The sequence below is a fragment of the Eptesicus fuscus genome, chromosome 16, assembly GCF_027574615.1.
Source record: "Eptesicus fuscus isolate TK198812 chromosome 16, DD_ASM_mEF_20220401, whole genome shotgun sequence".
Lineage (NCBI taxonomy): Eukaryota > Metazoa > Chordata > Mammalia > Chiroptera > Vespertilionidae > Eptesicus > Eptesicus fuscus.
The window spans coordinates 812,366-829,271 of record NC_072488.1 but is presented as its reverse complement, the minus strand read 5'-3'; the positions used below and the strand labels follow the sequence as shown (position 1 = coordinate 829,271).

General features: G+C 60.8%; 1 protein-coding gene across 2 annotated transcripts; it reads right to left on the bottom strand.

Annotated features, from left to right (window-relative positions):
* Nucleotides 1-10: 10 nt before the first annotated feature.
* TRAPPC12 (trafficking protein particle complex subunit 12) lies at nt 11-15,862 on the bottom strand. Of its 2 annotated transcripts, none has more exons than XM_054728328.1 (12): nt 15,757-15,862; nt 11,689-12,866; nt 9,803-9,919; nt 8,865-8,978; nt 8,140-8,278; nt 6,863-6,975; nt 5,788-5,860; nt 5,084-5,157; nt 2,464-2,562; nt 1,849-1,949; nt 1,084-1,171; nt 11-735 (listed from the first exon to the last, which is right to left on the bottom strand). In XM_054728328.1, the coding sequence occupies exons 2-12, from the start codon at nt 12,859-12,861 to the stop codon at nt 493-495; spliced, it is 2,334 nt and encodes a 777-aa protein (XP_054584303.1). In that variant the 5' UTR covers nt 12,862-12,866; nt 15,757-15,862; the 3' UTR covers nt 11-492. The 2 variants fall into 2 exon arrangements, with proteins under 2 accessions (XP_054584303.1, XP_054584304.1); XM_054728329.1 differs by lacking the exon at nt 15,757-15,862 and adding an exon at nt 14,858-14,879.
* Nucleotides 15,863-16,906: the final 1,044 nt, after the last annotated feature.

Here is a 16,906-nt window from a genome sequence, read left to right as displayed (position 1 = left end):
CTCTCTCACCAATAAACTTAGAAATAAATACGTAGCTGTCCGATTTCACGCTTGGGCTGGAAAGAAGCCGATGAGCGAGACGATGGGTCCCTCTGGGGCTGGGAAGGAGGGGTGTCGTCCCGTGGTGTCTCCCTCCAGTTATAAATGCTCCGACGCCCAGGCACGTGGGAACGGTTTATATTACATCTTCCCGCTTTCCTCTGAGGACATTCAGAACTAACCAAGTGGCCCAGCCTCCAGGAATAAGAAGCACGAGGACCCAGTGTCCTACAGACTCTGTCCATGCACCACCCACGGCACGTTCACCCCCAACCCACGGACCGTGCAGGGCTGGGGGTCCCGCTGGCTGGAGCTGGACGGACTGCCCAACACCTGGCCTTGGCCCGGACCAGGGAGGCGCGCTCCGACCCCAGTCCGCGAGGCCTCACGGGACCCGCCTGCCCCTCCCCAGGTTGGCTCCCGTGCGGTTTCCAGGAGCCGGAGCCGGCGGGGCTAGGCCAGCTTGAGGCACTGCGTGTTGAAGCTGTCGCCCTCGCGGCCGGCCACCGCCTCGAGCAGCGCCTGCTTCTTCTGCGGGCTGCGGGAGGACTCGAGCTCGTACATGGTGGTCAGGTTGAAGAGCACGCTCTCGTGCAGGCAGTGCCCCGGCTCCTGCTGCACCAGGGCCTCCAGCTGCCGCAGCGAGTCCTTGAGCCGGCCCAGGTACAGCAGGCACACGGCCGCGTTGTTGTTGGCCTGGAGGAAGGGGGTCAGGACGGGCTGTGCCCGGGCGTGTGGGCCGGGACCCCACCCCCTCAGAGGACGGGGTCAGGACGGGCTGTGCCCGGGGTGTGCGGGCCGGGACCCCACCCCCTCAGAGGACGGGGGTCAGGACGGGCTGTGCCTGGGGTGTGTGGGCCGGGCCCCCCACCCCCTCAGAGGACGGGGGTCAGGACGGGCTGTGCCCGGGGCGTGCGGGCCGGGACCCCACCCCCTCAGAGGACGGGGGCATGTGGGGCCGGGCCCAACCCCCCATGGCCACCGCCCGGGCCAGAGGGCTGGACGGGGGCCCGCAGGTGTGAGCTCATCTGCCGAAGGCCTTACCACTGCATTTGTGGGGTCGATCCTTAAGATCTCGGTGAAGAACCTGTGGGCTTCTGTGAAGTTATTCTGACCGAGGTGAAGGAAAGCTCTGGAACAGGAGCGACAGGTAAAGCGTCAGCTCCCAGGGCAGAGGCCCGGGCGATGTTCGCCCTCAAGTGTGACCTCGAGCCGCCTGGGACGGTGACCTCCAGGCGGACGTGAGTGCCGTCGCTGGCCCGTAGCTCGCGTTCTGGATGGGAATGAAGGTGCTGGGAGCACCGCCGTTCCCTCCCCCGTCTCCGGGCGGAGTCATTACCTCCACCTTCTCCTGCGCTCCAAGGCCCCCTTGGCCTCTGTGACTTTCTAAATAGACTTTCTCTTAGAAAAAAAAGTGGCCTAACGGTTATTAACCCAGACCTCGGCACTGCCTACACTTCCTGCTACAAACGGTCCCGCCTCAGCTTCTCTGCTCCCGAGGGAGCATCCCGGGCCTCAGTGCTGTGGGGTGTTTGGCCCATAAGAGCCAGCCCGGGACACGGCGGCGGAGGAATTACCGACAGTGGGTGCTGGGAGAGTACATACAGACGCTAATTTACGTGGAAAATGGGGGCAATGTGAGTACTGTGAAAAATAAAAATTCTTAAAGTCAATTCTTGCGGCTAAAAGAATGGCTGTGATTCAAGAAAACCCGTCCACTCCTGGGCTGTGACTTGTTCCGGTTCCGAGACCCGGGACAGGGCCCGTGTTCCCAGAGGGCTGTGCGCGCCGGGAGCTGAGCTCGCGTACCTGTTCATTAGCACCATCATCTTCCCCTGCGGCCCGTCGAGCTTCTGCGTCACTCTCTCCACGTCCTGAAAGTACTTCTCAGCCGTTTTTATGTCTCCAATCTGCTCGGACAGAGTCACAGTCCGTTCAGGCGGCAAATCCGCAGCCGCGCCCAGCTCCGCCCCGGGGTCACGTCATGAAGACGTTCGTGCTGAGCAGGGGCTCTGACCACTCGCCACGCATCACTTCCTGTTAAAAGTGCCAGAGATGCATGGGATGCAGTGGGTGGGCCTCCCTGCGGCCGAATCGAGCCCAACACGCGGGCCACGTTAGACGCGCAGTTTGCAGCCTGTACTTTCTGAAAGAAACCCTGGCATAGCAGCAGTTACACAGAATGAAAGGGAAACGGAAGACGAACATGTCAGAAAGTATGGCGTGCACTGGCTGGTGCCACGTGGCAGGCCCCAATCGGTCCTCTGGTTGGTTGTGACCAATGACAGACAGTCACCCCCCGCCCGCCTGGCCAGCGAGTTTTGTCCCACGAGCTAACCCTCGGTTCTACCTTAGCTGCCCAGAGTCCCCGGGGATGGTCAGTGAGCCCGGCCTTCCCCACACGCCTTCGCGGGCAGTGCCCACCTGGAGGAAGATGCGGCCGATGCCGCTGAGCAGCTGCGGCTCCTGCTCGGGGTGGAACTGGATGGCGGAGCGGTAGGCGTCCACGGCCAGCACGTAGTCCTGCGGGAGCAGCGGCTGTCAGGGGGGACACGGCTCTGCCCAAGGCCCCGTGGACCCCGTGTGGAGGGCACAGGGACACATGCGTGGCAGGAAGCAGGAGGCCCAGCGGAACCACCCGCCTACCCAGGGCGCGCCCGCCTTGCCCGCCTGAAGGCCAGAGGACACCTGCAGGCCTCTAGAACCTGAGGAGAGACAGTGACACTGAAAGAGTGAGGTGAGCCCTGGCTGGTGTGCTCAGTGGTTAGAGCGTTGGCCTGAGCACAGAAGGCTCTCAGGTTAGATTCCCCGTCAGGGCATGCATCATCCAGGTCGGGAGGCAACCAATTACTGTGCCTCTCGCACACTGATGTCTCTCTCTCTCCCCCCCTCCCCCCCGCCCTCTAACGCAACGGAAAAATCCCTTCAGACGAGGATTAACAAAGAACAACAAAGTGAGCAGTGAGCCCTTTGGTGAGGCCGGGTGGCTCAGGAGGTGGGAGAGTCGCCCTGTGCACCAAAAGGCTGTGGGTCCCATCCCTGGGAGGCAACCGATCGATTTTTCTCTCTTACATTGATGTTCCTCTCTCTCAAATCAATAAACGTATCCTCAGGGGAGGGCAAAAATGATAATAAAACAAAACAAAACAAAACAAATAAATAAATAAAATAAAATCCAGTGGGAGGCGGCTGTTCCCAGCCCCGGGACGCGTGTGGCTGTGCCGAGTGCATTATGCAGACACTCGGGCGGGAGCACACGAAAACGTTTCTCATCATTAAAAAGTTAAATTAATATTTATTCCCCTGTAATAGAAATGTTATTCCAAATAATTAAACGGCTGATTAAATAACCCACTGTTAGCCCATACACATAATTTAATTAACGTGACACCACAGAGCAAGACCACAGGCCTGCGATGCTGGGCACGGCCACTAGGTGGAAACAGAAAGCACAAGCCTGAGTGGCCTTAACTGCAACCATTTTCACTCTTTTTTTAAACTCAGAAATGGAAGATTAATATAAAACTTCAAATTCAACGCATTCACCGTAAAAGCATTTTTGAAACAATAACATGTTCTGTGCGGACCTCCTCTACATGCTACCTACATACATGCAGGCAGAAGACATGCCTGCTGCCTAGAGGTGTTATGACAATGCAACAAAGAAAACCATGTTCATCCCATAATTTTCTGTTCATGTCTTAAAAATGCAGAAAAGCCGCGAGTTTTGGAACAGCTGACCTCCCTCCGGAGGGGTTTAGCCACATAAGTGCAGTGTCTGCCTGTGAATTCACGATTGTGCTGGTTTCTCTGCGCGGGGACTTCCCGTGAAGCCGACAGGGCCGCAGGGCTGGGGGACAGCGGGGTCAGAGCTGGCTGACGGGCAGTGGTGGGGAGAATGGCCTGTGTGAGGGCGGAGGGGCAGGGCCGCAGCCTCAGGGAGCAGCTGGTCACCTCGGAGGCTATGGGCTCGGGGCACACCCCCTCCTGCCCACAGGGGCCCCAGGGCAGGTGCGAGGGGACAGGGACAGGACGGAGGACGTGAGCCTGAAGGGAAATCGCTGTGAGCAATAGCGCTCCTCACCCCCACGCGTCCTCCCCACTGTGCCGGGGCTGGGAGACAGAGCGGGAGGCTCCCCGGGATGTGAAGGGCACTCTGCACCCCAGTGGCATACACTAAGGGCACAGACGGTGGGGCGCCAGTACGGGGACTGCTGTGCTGGCTCCTCCAGCCGGTCCCGGCCACACCTCTGTGACGGGCGGATGAGCTGTGGCTCTGAACTTACCCCTGCTCCCAGCCCTCCCCACGCCCACACGAGGGTCCATGACTCCATCACATGGCAGCCCGCAGGCATGGACGCCACGGTCACGCTCCCCCACTCCGTAAACTGCCTGTCTGCCCACACTGCAGCTCGGAATGACCTTGGGGGCCGGGGGGGGGGTCCCCCACCTCTCATCGGGGCCCAGGTGGGGACAGCGAGGCTGCTGCCTTGTGGCTGATTGGTTCCTGTAGCAGCTTCCTCAGCCGGCAGGCGCCCAGAGCAGGTCACCCTGGGGCAGGTGTGAGCTGGACGGGGGCTGCAGGTCCCCACACAGGGAGAGGCCCCAGGACAGGCTGTGTGAGCTGCAGGGCTGCCCGAGGAGGGGGAGGAGGAGGGGACTGGAGGAGACAAAGCCCCCCCCCCGCCCCTTGCAGCCTTGCCGTGGCCCTGTGGCTGGCAGGCTGTCCCCTGGGCCGGGGGCTCAGTGTCCTGTCCTGGGGAGCAGGGCCGCGGGGAGCCTGGCTCCAGATGCCGTGAGCTCCCAGCCAATCACCCCCAGACGAGGAGAAGGCCCGCTAACAGGGAGCACAGAGCCACCTCCGGGCGGAGCGCAGGGCAAGACGGGGACCGAGGTGGGGGCACAGTGTGAACCACCAGACCCCGTTTAACAATTACACGGACAAGGAAACTCCATCCTGTGGAATTCACACAGCGGTCACAGCCCCTGGCCCCGAGTGGGTTCCCGCTGCGTGGACCTCCGCGTGCGCCCCAGCCCCACGCACCTTCATCAGGAGCAGGCAGTTGGCCATGGAGCAGGTCACCCGGCCCAGGCGGGACCGCCACAGCTGCACGGAGGCTGCAAGAGAGGGGCTGAGCGAATGCGGGGGCCGGGGTGGAGCCCGCACACCGGAGGCTGGCGCTCTGGGCTCCGGGCGGAGGCCGGCCAGGAAGGGACACAGCAGCAATAGGGGGCAGGGCTCCGCCTCGGGGGACAGACCACAGGGCCAGGGCCAGCGTCAGCACCCCGAGAACTCCTCACCATGAGGGCGGGGGGGCTGCTGCCCGTGGCCTGTGCAAGGCGCCCCAAGGGGTCAGCACTGGGCTCTGCCTTCCCCAGGTCCCAGGCCTGTTTGCTAACCTTCCGAGGAGATAGGACACCCCTCCTCCCGCTCCACAGAGGGGGCTTTGTCGCCTCCCGCGGCAGGGGGCAGGGGCAGAGGGGCTGCTGGAAGGTCACACGCCCGCCAAGGTGAGGCCCCCTGAAGCCGACTCCCCACAGGGCATCTTCAAACCTCCACAGCCCGACTCCCCCTCCCCCCCCCCCCGCCGTTCCTCCCTCCTCCAGACCGCCTTGGGTCCAGACCGGCGTGGGAGCTGCCCTGGGATGAGGGGAGGGCTGGTTAGGGACAGGAAAGGGGACCAGACCACAGAACCAGCGGGCTGCGCCGAGCGCCCGGGAGCTGCGCGGGAGGGAAGCCGCACGGACCTTGCCTGTTCTCGGGCGAGATGCTGCTCATGCTGCCGTCCTCGGCCAGGCCTTGCTCGAGGTGGGCCAGGATCTGCAGATTCAAAGGAGAGCTGAGCCCCGCAGGTGGGCCTGAGCCTGGGGGCCTCACACCTGCCCGGCGAGCGCTTTCTCCTGAGAGCCGGGCCTCAGGACCTTTCCCACACCCGTCCCGCTCGCTGCCCAGCACCCAGGTGGCGGCCACCTGCAGCGCGGAAGGCTCGGAAAGTAAAAGGATGAAATGACCTTGAACCGCCCCCCACTCACCACCACACGGTGGGTGTCTCTCCTTCAGTGGGCCTGCCCGCCTGCGCTGAGACCGTCCTGGGACTGGGCTGCTGCCGGCCCGGAAGTTAGGGTTACATCATCAACGTCCCCACCTGTGGCTGTGGGGCTGCACCCTCCAGAACCCCAGATTAGCTCCCTGAGAGCGGCTGGGACTGAGAAGGCACCGGAGATGTACCCTCCTTCTCTAACAGCCGGAGCTGCTGTCCTGCCTGCGTGCTCTCCTGTCTGAGAGCAGCTCCGCACGCGAGCTCCACCCCAACGGCGGCACTGCTCCCCCAACCACACGCCCTGCGAGAACGCTGAGGACCAGCGCTGGAAGGCAGGCGGCCTGGGAACAGGCACTGTCCCCAGGTCTGCCTAACGTCACCAATGGAATGGTCTCATCGCCACACAACTGTTATTCCCAACCCGGGCGATTCAGGGGCGATGTGGGAGGCACTCCGGCCCGGCTGTCCCGAGTCAGGGGCAGGTGACAGGGTCAGGGCGATGTGCTGGGCTCTGGGGCCTGTGGACACTGTCCGTGATGCCCAGGGCACTGCAGGAGCCGAGGGCCTGGCACGCGTCGAGCTTCCCGGTGCCTGGGCACCACTCAGGTGAGTCCTGGGAGAGCTCTCCTGCTTCACCAGCAAGGCCACTAAAGAGCAAGGACTCCAGCCCCCCGTCTGCCCCCTGCCCGCCATGTCCGCGAGAAGACAGCACAGGGTCCCCGCAGGCCAGGCGGCAGGGGCGACAGCGGGCCCTGGGAGGACCGGGAGGACGGGGAGCCCACCTGGCTGCAGACAGCCTTCACCCGGTGCAGCCGGTCCAGCGACTCCTGCGGGTTCCCCAGGTACTGCTGCAGCTCCGCGTGCAGGATGCGCATGGAGAAGGGGACCATGGAGCCTGCGACCAAGGCCAGAGCGTCAGCCAGTGCCGTGAAGAGCACGCCCCCCGCCCCGCGCATGCATGCGAGCTGTGCAGACCTCCCCCCAGCGGGGACCACAGGACCGCCTGACACCGTCAAGTTCTCCACGGTGCCCGCTGCAGAGTGCACGTGGGTGAAGCCCGTGTAAGCATGTTCTAGCATGTAAGTATGTTCCAGCCATCAGAGGGCCAGGGGGTGTCTCCTGCAGCCATGTAGACTGTCACTGATGAGACAGCTGGGCCCTCCTCCAACACAGGACAGCACAGAACACTGTGGGCTCAGCACCTTCCACGGGCAAGCTCGCCTGCAAGGTGCTGCGCGTGGTCCCCGGGACCTGCAGGGAGGAGCTGCCAGCAGGTGAGGGTGTGGGGACCCAGAGCCAGGACAGGGGCTGAGCCAGCGTGCGTCAGGCCCAGGTCCTGAGGATGCCGCTTCAGCCAGAGTATATGGTATCTGTGCGTGTGCATGTGTGCACATGCGTGTGCCTTTGGAGCCAAGTTGTGCCTCGGAGCTGTCCCAGCAGGACTGGACAGGACCAGGGGCGTCAGCGCCCGGGCAGAGGGCAGGACAACGAGGCGGTGTGTGACGTGCTGTTCTGAGTGCCCGGCTCATGGACTCAACAGGACAGGAGACCAGACACGAGCGGTTCAGTGAGCTGGCCCTGCAGACCATGAAGGTCAGGACAGCCTTTCGCTCGACAAAACACCTCCCAACGCCCCCCGCCCCCCGCCTAGTTCTCATTTCCCGCCGCTCTGCCTCACGCCGTCACCCACATTTTTCAATAAATTAACGACAGCAGAGGCCAAGAGAAGGCACAGAAGGAGCACGGCGCACGGATGTGTGTGCCCCTTCTCTGAGCACGCCTGTACCTGGTTACAATGCAAAGTACTTTTCACTCTGGAGCAAGACCAGGAAGCGCGAGAGCCCCCAGCGTCCTTACATGGACTCTCACGGAGCTGCCTGGGGGACGGGGGATGAACCCGCGGCCGCCCCGTGAGCGCGTCCAGGTGGGTGTATTACAAACAGGTGAGGCTCTCGGCCACTGCCAGGTGCTTGATCTCCCAGAGCCGGGAAAAGAAGGAACTGAGGAGCCAGCTGTGTGCAAAGCCAAGCCAACAAAGGCAGGCGCGGCGCAGCCTTACCCCTGCGCCCCGGGTACACGTGCGGGTAGTACTCGTAGTAGAGGTCGGGCTGGTCCAGGCTCCCGAAGGGCTCGAACTCCAGCTCCGCGTTCTGGAACAGGCCCAGCTTCACCAGCAGCGCCAGCCGCACGAACCACAGCTGCACGCGGTGGAGGCACGGGTCACCCGCAGGTGGGCCTCGGGGCGGGCCTGCCTGACCCACCCCCCGGCATCCCCTTAAATGCTCCGGTGACCTGTGCCCACACGGAAAGCTCCAGGAGGCAGGAACCCAGTCAAGTCCGGGTTCAGGGTACGCTGCCCCCTCCTTCCCCTCGACGCGGAGGACCTCCCCGCTCCCCCTCCCCTCCCCCCCCGACGGCTCTTCCTATTCACACTAGCTCTGCATCCTCATCCCAGAAGAGCTGCTGTTCCCCGGGAGAGCAGCCCTGAGGCCGCCCCTCCCTGTGGGCCACATCCCAGACCGCCCCGAGCTGCTCCCCCAGCAGCCCTGCACGGACACTGGGTGCTGAGCCTCCAGGCTCCTGGTCTCACGACAGAGACAAGTCCAGGTCACACCTGTGTTGTCACAAAGGGGGGACCAGAGCATTCTCACCCTGGGACTGAATTCAGGGTCTGAAACCCGCTTTTTGTTCCCACTGTTCTTACTGGAACGAAAGGTCCTGGCCCATGCCCCCCCCCGCCCCCCCAATACAATAAACAGAACAACCCAGAGCCGCCGGCCGTACCTGCAGCGAGTCTGCCGTGTGGCTGGTGGGCAGCCCGCTCTTGCCGTAGCCTTGGCCGTGGGCGGTGAGGAGGCGCCCGCACAGGTCCACCGCCGCCCTCCAGTTTCTGCTGCTCTGAAAGGCACAGCAAGGTGGCCCTCGAGCACCGGCCACGGGCTGGACGCAGGGCATCGCCAGGCAGCCCGCCCGGCAGAGGCCAGAGGCCAAGGTCCTGGCCACACGTCCATGAGGCGGGAAGGGGCCAAGCAGGAGACACAGCTCAGGAGAAAGCACGACGCCAGCACGTAGCGCCGGCGGACCCGGCGGAGAACCTGTGGAAGCTGGCCACACCCACCCCAGCCTGCCCTCCTTCCTCGAAAGATGTGTGCTCTTCCTGCTTAACCTTCCAGTTTGAAATCAACGCCCCAGTGGGAGCCGTGTTGGCTGCATGTGCGTGTATCTGTGAGGTCTGCATGTGGTTGTGAGCTCTGTATGTTTAACATGCTTCTATTATTAACGTGAAAGACGCGAACTACACTGCTGCAACACATCAGGCCAGTCTATCAACACAATACACTTCCCTGCTATTTCCTGCTGAGCCGTGAACCCTGGAACACCCGTGCAATAACAAGCCTTCCATACTAAGTGGAGAAGACAGGACATTTAAAAAAATAACATAAAATTATTTCTCTCTAGACATTATATTTGATGAAGCTTATTTAATCCAAGTATACTCTGCTTCAAGTAATCTGATCATTTAAAATAATGGCTTTTAGGCTAATTGGACTGAAAATTGAAAGCATGTTGATACGATGCTTTTTGCTACACAGGACTGGTATCTATTCTAACAAAATTCTATTTATGTGCAAGGGCTTTGGATAATATATGCAAGGTAACTAACTCCAAAGAAAACATCGTGAAGGAACACACACAACTGAAAAGCACACACTGCTCCTCACAATGAGCTGCTTCAAGCCGACGAAGGACTGCTCCACCGAGCTGGCGTCCGCCACCTGCCTCCGCGCCGCCGCCTTCTCCCCCAGGAAGCGCAGCAGCAGGTCCTTGACGGCGTCCCCCTGGGAAGGAGTGCAAGCAGGTCAGGACAGGGCAGCAGCGGTCACTAACTCAGACGCCAACCATCACCCAAAACGCCCTCTCCATGGGGCGTGACAGCTTCCACTGACCCTGACCTTCCTGGTCCGGGTCAAACCCGCACAGAACATCAGCACTTTCTCAACGCGAGTGCCGAGTGTGCGCTGTGCAATGCCAAGGCCGCGGCCGGGGAGTGAGCTTCGGGGCCCCATCCCTAAGGTCACGTGCCGGCGCCGGTCCTTTCGGCACATTTCCAACCGCACCCGAGGACCCCTGGTCCCAGCACCCGCAGACAGCCACCGGGTGAAGGGTAAGTCACTTGCATGGCAACCTTCCATTTCCCCAGAATCGGGGGGAGAGGGGGAACTGCAAACAGCAGAGAGCTGGAAGGCAGGTGCTGGAGGCCAGACCCGCTGCCGTGCAGGGACCCCCAGGACGGGAGGGAAGAGGCAGGGCGTAGGGCCCGGGCCACCTGGGGCAGGATGGAGACGGCTCACTGCGGGCTACGTCATATCCGGCTTTCCATCCACCAATGACACACGAAGCTCAGCAGACATCGCGGTGCTATCGCTGGTAGGCGACACCCCCAGTGGAGAGGGGCGTCCGTGCTCTCGGGTGCCTCCCGATTGAGGGCTGTGGGTTGTTTCGGTTCTCGGCAACGAGAACCACACCCTGCGGACACCCCAACGCTGGGCATCTGCACACCAGCGAGACTCCCTCCTCCTTTTTTAAGAAAACTGATTTTGGAGAGAGAGAACACTGCCGTGCCAGAGATACGATGGGTTGCCTCGTGCACGTGCCCTGACCGGGGGTTGGACCCGCAGCCTTGCAGGGCACGGGACGGCGCTCCAACCATCTGAGCACGCGGCCGGGGTGAGACTCCTTCCTGATGACAAACCCCATAGTGGGATCAGGCGGTTTTAAAACAGTCATGGTCCCCTCAGGGCTGCCGGGACAGCTGTTCCCACGCCCTGACACACAGCACAGGGAGCTGGTGAGGGAACGGGAGTGCTCTCACCCTCAGGGAGGCTGAGTGGACACTGCTACTCGCTACACACACCGTTTCTGCTTGTATGGTTTGCTACCGGGGCACTGCTAGCTTCCGGGTGATCTGGGAGAGCTTTGTCCACGCCAAGCACATCAGACGCAACACAAACACCCGACCATCTCGTAAAGGCCCAGCGTCTCTGGGCAGAGAACCCAACGCCCGCTGTGGCCAGCACCACTGTCTTCAAGAACAACCAAGGGAATGAAGCCTCTTGAAAAAACCCAGGGGGTGGAGACTATCGTGTGCTGGAGCCCGGGTGCCGGGTGTCACCAGGAAGCCGATGGCAACAAGCCTGGAGCCACTTCCGAGAACTGCGAGGTACCCCGCTCCCTCGCTGGAGTCACCCCTAAGACCAGGGCTACTTCCTTACATTGTATCAGGGACATCAACAGGGCGCGAAATCACCCAGGGACAGAACACGGACCCTCACAATCAGAATCTTAGGAACTCCTAAAAACAGGACTTTCCAATGCTTGAGAGGTATTCACTTATGTATGGTATATGTATGTAAAAGGCATTCTACTTACATATAGCACCTATGTATATAGAAGGTATTACACACACATACATAGTAAGTGAATATAAAAGGAACACGTGTACATAAGCAACAGCAGCAGCTGGGGACTGAGAGTGCACAGAACGACCCACTTCATGGAGGAGGATCACCCGTGAGCGCTCCCTTTGCTCGGAGAGGCCCGGCCTCACCTGGATGTTGTCGAACTTGAGGCCCGGCATGGTGAGGTTCTCCTTGTCCACGAACACGGTGCTGTACTGCTGCGTGGCCACGGACACCAGGATGTCCCTGGTCGCCGCCCCGGGCAGCCAGGCGTCGCTCCGGCGGTCCATCTCGCTCATGCTCAGGGCGGTGGCGAAGGGGTCCTCGCTCCCTGCGAACACGGCCTGGATCTGGGAGAAGGGCTGGGGGGACGGAGGGATTTCCAGCGGAGCCGTGGGAACAGCTGGTTCTGCGCTCTCTGTCCCCGGGGAGGCAGCTCCTGCCGGAGAGGCGAGTGGCGACAGCTGCCCGGGAACCCCCGTGCCTGCGTTGGGGTTACTGACGGAAATGAACGTGGAGGTGGTGAAGGAGTCGAAGAAGTCCGAGGCCAGGGAGCTGGTGCTGGCCGTTTCCCCGAAGAACGTGCTCAGGCTGGGGCTGGGCTGCACCGCCGGCGGCGGCGTCCTGGGGGCCGGCTGGCTGGGGCCGCTGAAGCTGGGCGACTTCACCATCTGCGACTCGAAGCCGTCCTGCAGGAAGGGGCTGGGCTGGGCGGCCACGGCCGGGGCCTGGCTGAAGATGGTGCACACGGGCACGGGCTCGTCCTTGGGAGGGGGCGAGCCCGGGGGCCGGGGGCCCGGCTCCCCTGCATCTGCGTGCTCACAGGCGGGCGAGCCTTTCCCTTCTGGCTCCAGGTCTCCCTGCGAGGTGGCCCCGGTGCCAGGAGTCACTTCCGAGCCGTCCCGAGGCGCTTTGTCTCCATCACTCTCACCGTCAGGACTGGGAGGGTCCACGGCGCCTTTGCCCGGGACACCGTCCTGGCTGTGGTCAGCGCTGCCTCCTGCAGGCTCCCGGACATCCTGCGCCCCACCAAGGTCACCGCCGAGGTCACCTGTGTCGTCTTCGCTGTTGTTGGGAGAGTCCGAAATGAGGACGCTCTCCATCATGTGCTCGCTGAGCTTGTCTACGAAGTTATTGGAATCATCCGAGACCGTCTCGTTCTCCTCCGACCCAAACTCGTCGCCCCCGAGATCAATGGTTTCCTCCTGGTAGAGCAGCCCGGGTTCTTGCTGGGGTGCCTCCGGGGCGATGCTTTCTGCGCCCCCCTCGGCTAGCCGGGGCTCCGCCGTCAGGCTCTGCTCAGCGCCCGGAGCGTCCTCCATGGTCCCTGAAACAAAGGCAGATACACCAACCTCATCAGCTTTTCCTCCCAGTTACTATTAAGCTCACTTTCTCCTATTTTTTCTTTCTTCTTTTTAAATATACTTTTATTGATGTCAGAGAGGAGGGAGGAGGAAGAGAGACAGAAACATCAATGGTGAGAGAGAACCATCGACTGCTCCTACACGCCCTGCACTAGGGATCAAGCCCACAACCTGGGCATGTGCCCCGACCGGGAATGGAACCCTGACCTCCTGGGTCGTAGGTCGATGCTCAGCCCCTGAGCCATGCTGGCCAGGCTACTTTATAAAAATGGTAAACACACGCCATCTTACAACTGTCTGACCCATGGAAAGCACAACAGCCAGAGCGACCCCTACTGTCCACTGTGGACCTTGGGTGATAACGACTTGCCCTCAGGCTGCAGCCTGTCCTGTCCGGTGGGGAAGTTGATCAGGGGGAGGCTGCGAACACCATGGGCCTCCCACCTGCTGCTCAGTTTTGCGGTGAACCTAAAACTGCACTAGAAAGTGTTTACCAGTTTTATATTCACGTCGATATTCAAAAGACTCCATTTCTCCAGCCACTTACGTATTGTTGTGGTAAAAGACGGGCAACATGAAACTCACCACCTTAGTCACTTCTAAGTGTACGGTTCAGTGTATTAAGGACATTCATGTTGTGCAACCATCACCACCATCCATGCCCAGAACTCCCCTCATCTTGTGAAACCAACTCTGTGCTCCTTAAACTGACTCCTCCCCGAGCCCGGCACCCACCACCCTCCTTCCCGTGACCCTGACGCTGTGGGGACCCCACAGAAACGGAACCAGCGTGCCTGCCGCACTTCACGTAGCATCATGTCCTCAAGGCTGGTAAGACCGTGTTTAGCATCGATCAGAACTTCCTTACATTTTTTTTTAAATCCCCACCTGAAGATCTTTTCCCATTGCTTTTTAGAGAAGGCAGGAGGGAGAGAAGCATAGATGTGAGGGAGACACGCTGATTGGCTGTCCCCACACGGGCCCCACCGGGGGCTGGGAGTGAGCCCGCATCCCAGGTGTGTGCCCATGAACCGGAATCGAATCAGAGACCCTTCGGTCCATGGGCTGATGCTCTAACCATGGAGCATACAGGCCAGGGCTGCCTAGGATATTTTAAAAGAAATCATCGCAAAATTACAAAGCGAGGCAAAAAGCAACCATCTTTCAAGTCACATTCTCCTCGGAAACCTGGTTTCTAATCCAGTCCAATGGAGGAAGCACCTTCTCCGTTTCCGGGGACAATGCTCGCACAGAGGGAGCCCAGTCCAGCGGGAAATCAGATCCTTACCCTTGAACTTTCAGTACAAACCACTGCCAAAGGACTGCACCATAACCCCGAGTGCTACGGCGTCTCAGCGCCTCGGCGCCGGCCATGCCCCGCAGCCTGCTCTCAGGAGCCGAGGTAGCGAGTGCCGGGAGGAGGGGCCTGGCCTGGGAAAGCCTTAGAAGGTCCGTTATGCCCCCCTCCTCTTCTAAAGGGACGTTTTCTGGGAATAATGTCTATTAAATACTGATTGGACGCAAAACAGGATTTATATCTGTGGCTAAGACAGCATACCCTTCGACCTTCAAAGGTAATATTCTGACACTTGTCACACCCGCTTTTCCTTAATTTTCCACACGCTCATTTCCCCAAACAACCCGCTGCTCAGCCTTTTCAGTTCCTGGCTGTTGGCCCTGTGAGAGGCCCGAGGCTCCACCTCATCGGGGCGAAGCTCTGCTCCGTGAGGCACCACACGTGCCCCCATCCACTCATGAGGGTATTTGAGGGGCTTTTGATACTACAAACTGCTCAGTTACGCCCATTCTCGTACACGTCTCCTGGTGTACGTGTGCAAATTTCCTCATGGTGTTCAAGTGTTCAAATGTGGCCCTGGCCGGTCCGGCTCCGCGGACAGAGCGTGGGCCCCCGGACTGAACGGTCTTGGGTTCCATCCTGGCCGAGGGCACGTACCTCAGCTGCAGGCTCGATTCCCTGGTCGGGGCGTGAGCAGGAGGCAACCCATCGATGTGTCTCTCTCACATCGATGTTTCTCTCGTTCCTTCCCCCTCCCTTCCACTCTCTGTAAAAAAGTAAAAATAAAAGTGTGTGTGTTGGGCCACAGACGATAACTTCATCTTCACTAGGCAGCGTCAGATCGCTTTCCTGAGAGGTTGTACCAATTCGCACACGGAGTAGCAGAGTACAGGTTTTCCTGTTCAACCCATTCACCTCCCCTCGGATCTCAGACTTCGGACTTGGTTCGACACCCTGGTGCCAGTACAAGCACATCCTTTTCACCCTCCAGGGTCCCAGCTGAGAGACCATACCGTCCCCCAAACAAGCAGGAGTGAAATATTTGAACCCAAAAGACAGGGTGTCCTCAAAAAAGGCGGAATGTGTGGCCCGGGACGTGAGACAGGCTGGCTGTGTCAGCGCTCTCGGCGCCTGACGGTGCTTTTCCAACATGTTTCCAGGCTGGACCACGCATGTGCGCGGTGGACACCTCCGTCCAGGACGGGGCCGCGATCACCGACGTTACCGGGGACCTCAAAGCTCTCCCACCACCACCCCTTCACCTCCTGACGCTGGGCCGGGCGGCAGGTCTCCGCCAGCGTCTGTGCTCAAGCGGCAAAGTGGGAGCAAGACAGGTTACGGGGCCTGGGAGGCCGGAGCCAGACCTGCGCCCCGGCCCCCCCTCTGCCTGCTCCCCGGCCCCCCTCTGCCTGCGCCCCGACCCCTCGTCTGTGCCGCCGACGCCTCCCGCCATGACGCGCCAAGGTCCCCGAGGCAGACCCGGCCGGCGGAGCCCGGGGAGGAGCGGAGAGAGCTTGGGGCCGCTCGGCCCGTCCCTGCAGCCCGGCGGTCCTCACCTGCCGCCCGCGGGGTCGGAGAAGGGTCCGCAGGGCCGCGGCCGGGGGGGGGTGAGAACGCGGAGGAAGCAGGAAGGGGGCGTGAACGCTGCCCCTCCTGCGGCGTCTGCGGCGCCTGCGCGCGCCGCCCCTGCGCGCATGCCCAGTGCAACCTCCTCCCCGCCCTCCCAACGGTCGCGGCCGGAAGCGCATTGCGTTTCCGGTTCATGCAGCGGGGGGCGGGGCCCGGAGGTGTGAATGAGGCGGGGCGATGGGGCGGGGCCTGAACCTGGAGGCGTGAACGCGGGCGGAAGTGGGCGGGGCGAGCTGCCCGGAGTGTGGGACTGGAGCGGAGTTATCCTAAACCTGGAAGGCCATGGGCAAACGCAGCTGGAAGGTACAGTTAGGCTTTTTTCATTGGGGCCAAAGCACCCTAGACACTATTTTCAGGGATTTGTCTTTGTGCCTTCCTGTAGCTTCAACTTTTCCTGCTGCACAGTGGTACTATTTGCATAATAGCATTAATGATAAAAGGGTAGTGTTGTAGGCCGTGGCACCGGCACCAGGTGTCTCACCGGTGGGGTCAGACCAAACCTGAGTTCAGCCACCTCCTACTTGGGTTCTGGCTAAGAAAAGAGTTCAGAGCCGAGACCCAGGCTCGCTAGAGAAGATGCATTTGAGCCAGCAGAGAGAAATCTCGAGTGGGCTGCTCAAAGAGCTGCCCTGGGGAATGGCTAGGACTCCTTTTAAACCCTCGGAGGGGAACTCACTGCTTTCTTCTTCAGACTGACCTATCGGGGCGGGCCTGCCGCCTGTCCTAGCATGGAAGTTAGACAGGGCTTTCCTCCAGTCCCTCTCCCTTGTTCTCACCTATGGGTGCGGCTCTACCACCTGACTAACCACGTGCAAGAGGAGAAAAGGTCAGGGGAATCCCGCCTGCACAACCCGAGGCACTCTAGGGTGGAGAGAGGCCCTCCGGCAATGCCTGCCAGAGCAGTCCTAGGGGCATGGTCTTGAGTTGATTATTTCCAATATCTGCTCTACCAGTTCTTTCTCATCACTAGGTGTTAGGGGTTCTGCTCTGGTGACCTGTACCTGGCCCATCGTCCTTGCTCTGCTCCCATCTACCTACCTACAACATCCTATCCCAGTGGTCAGCAAACTCATTAGT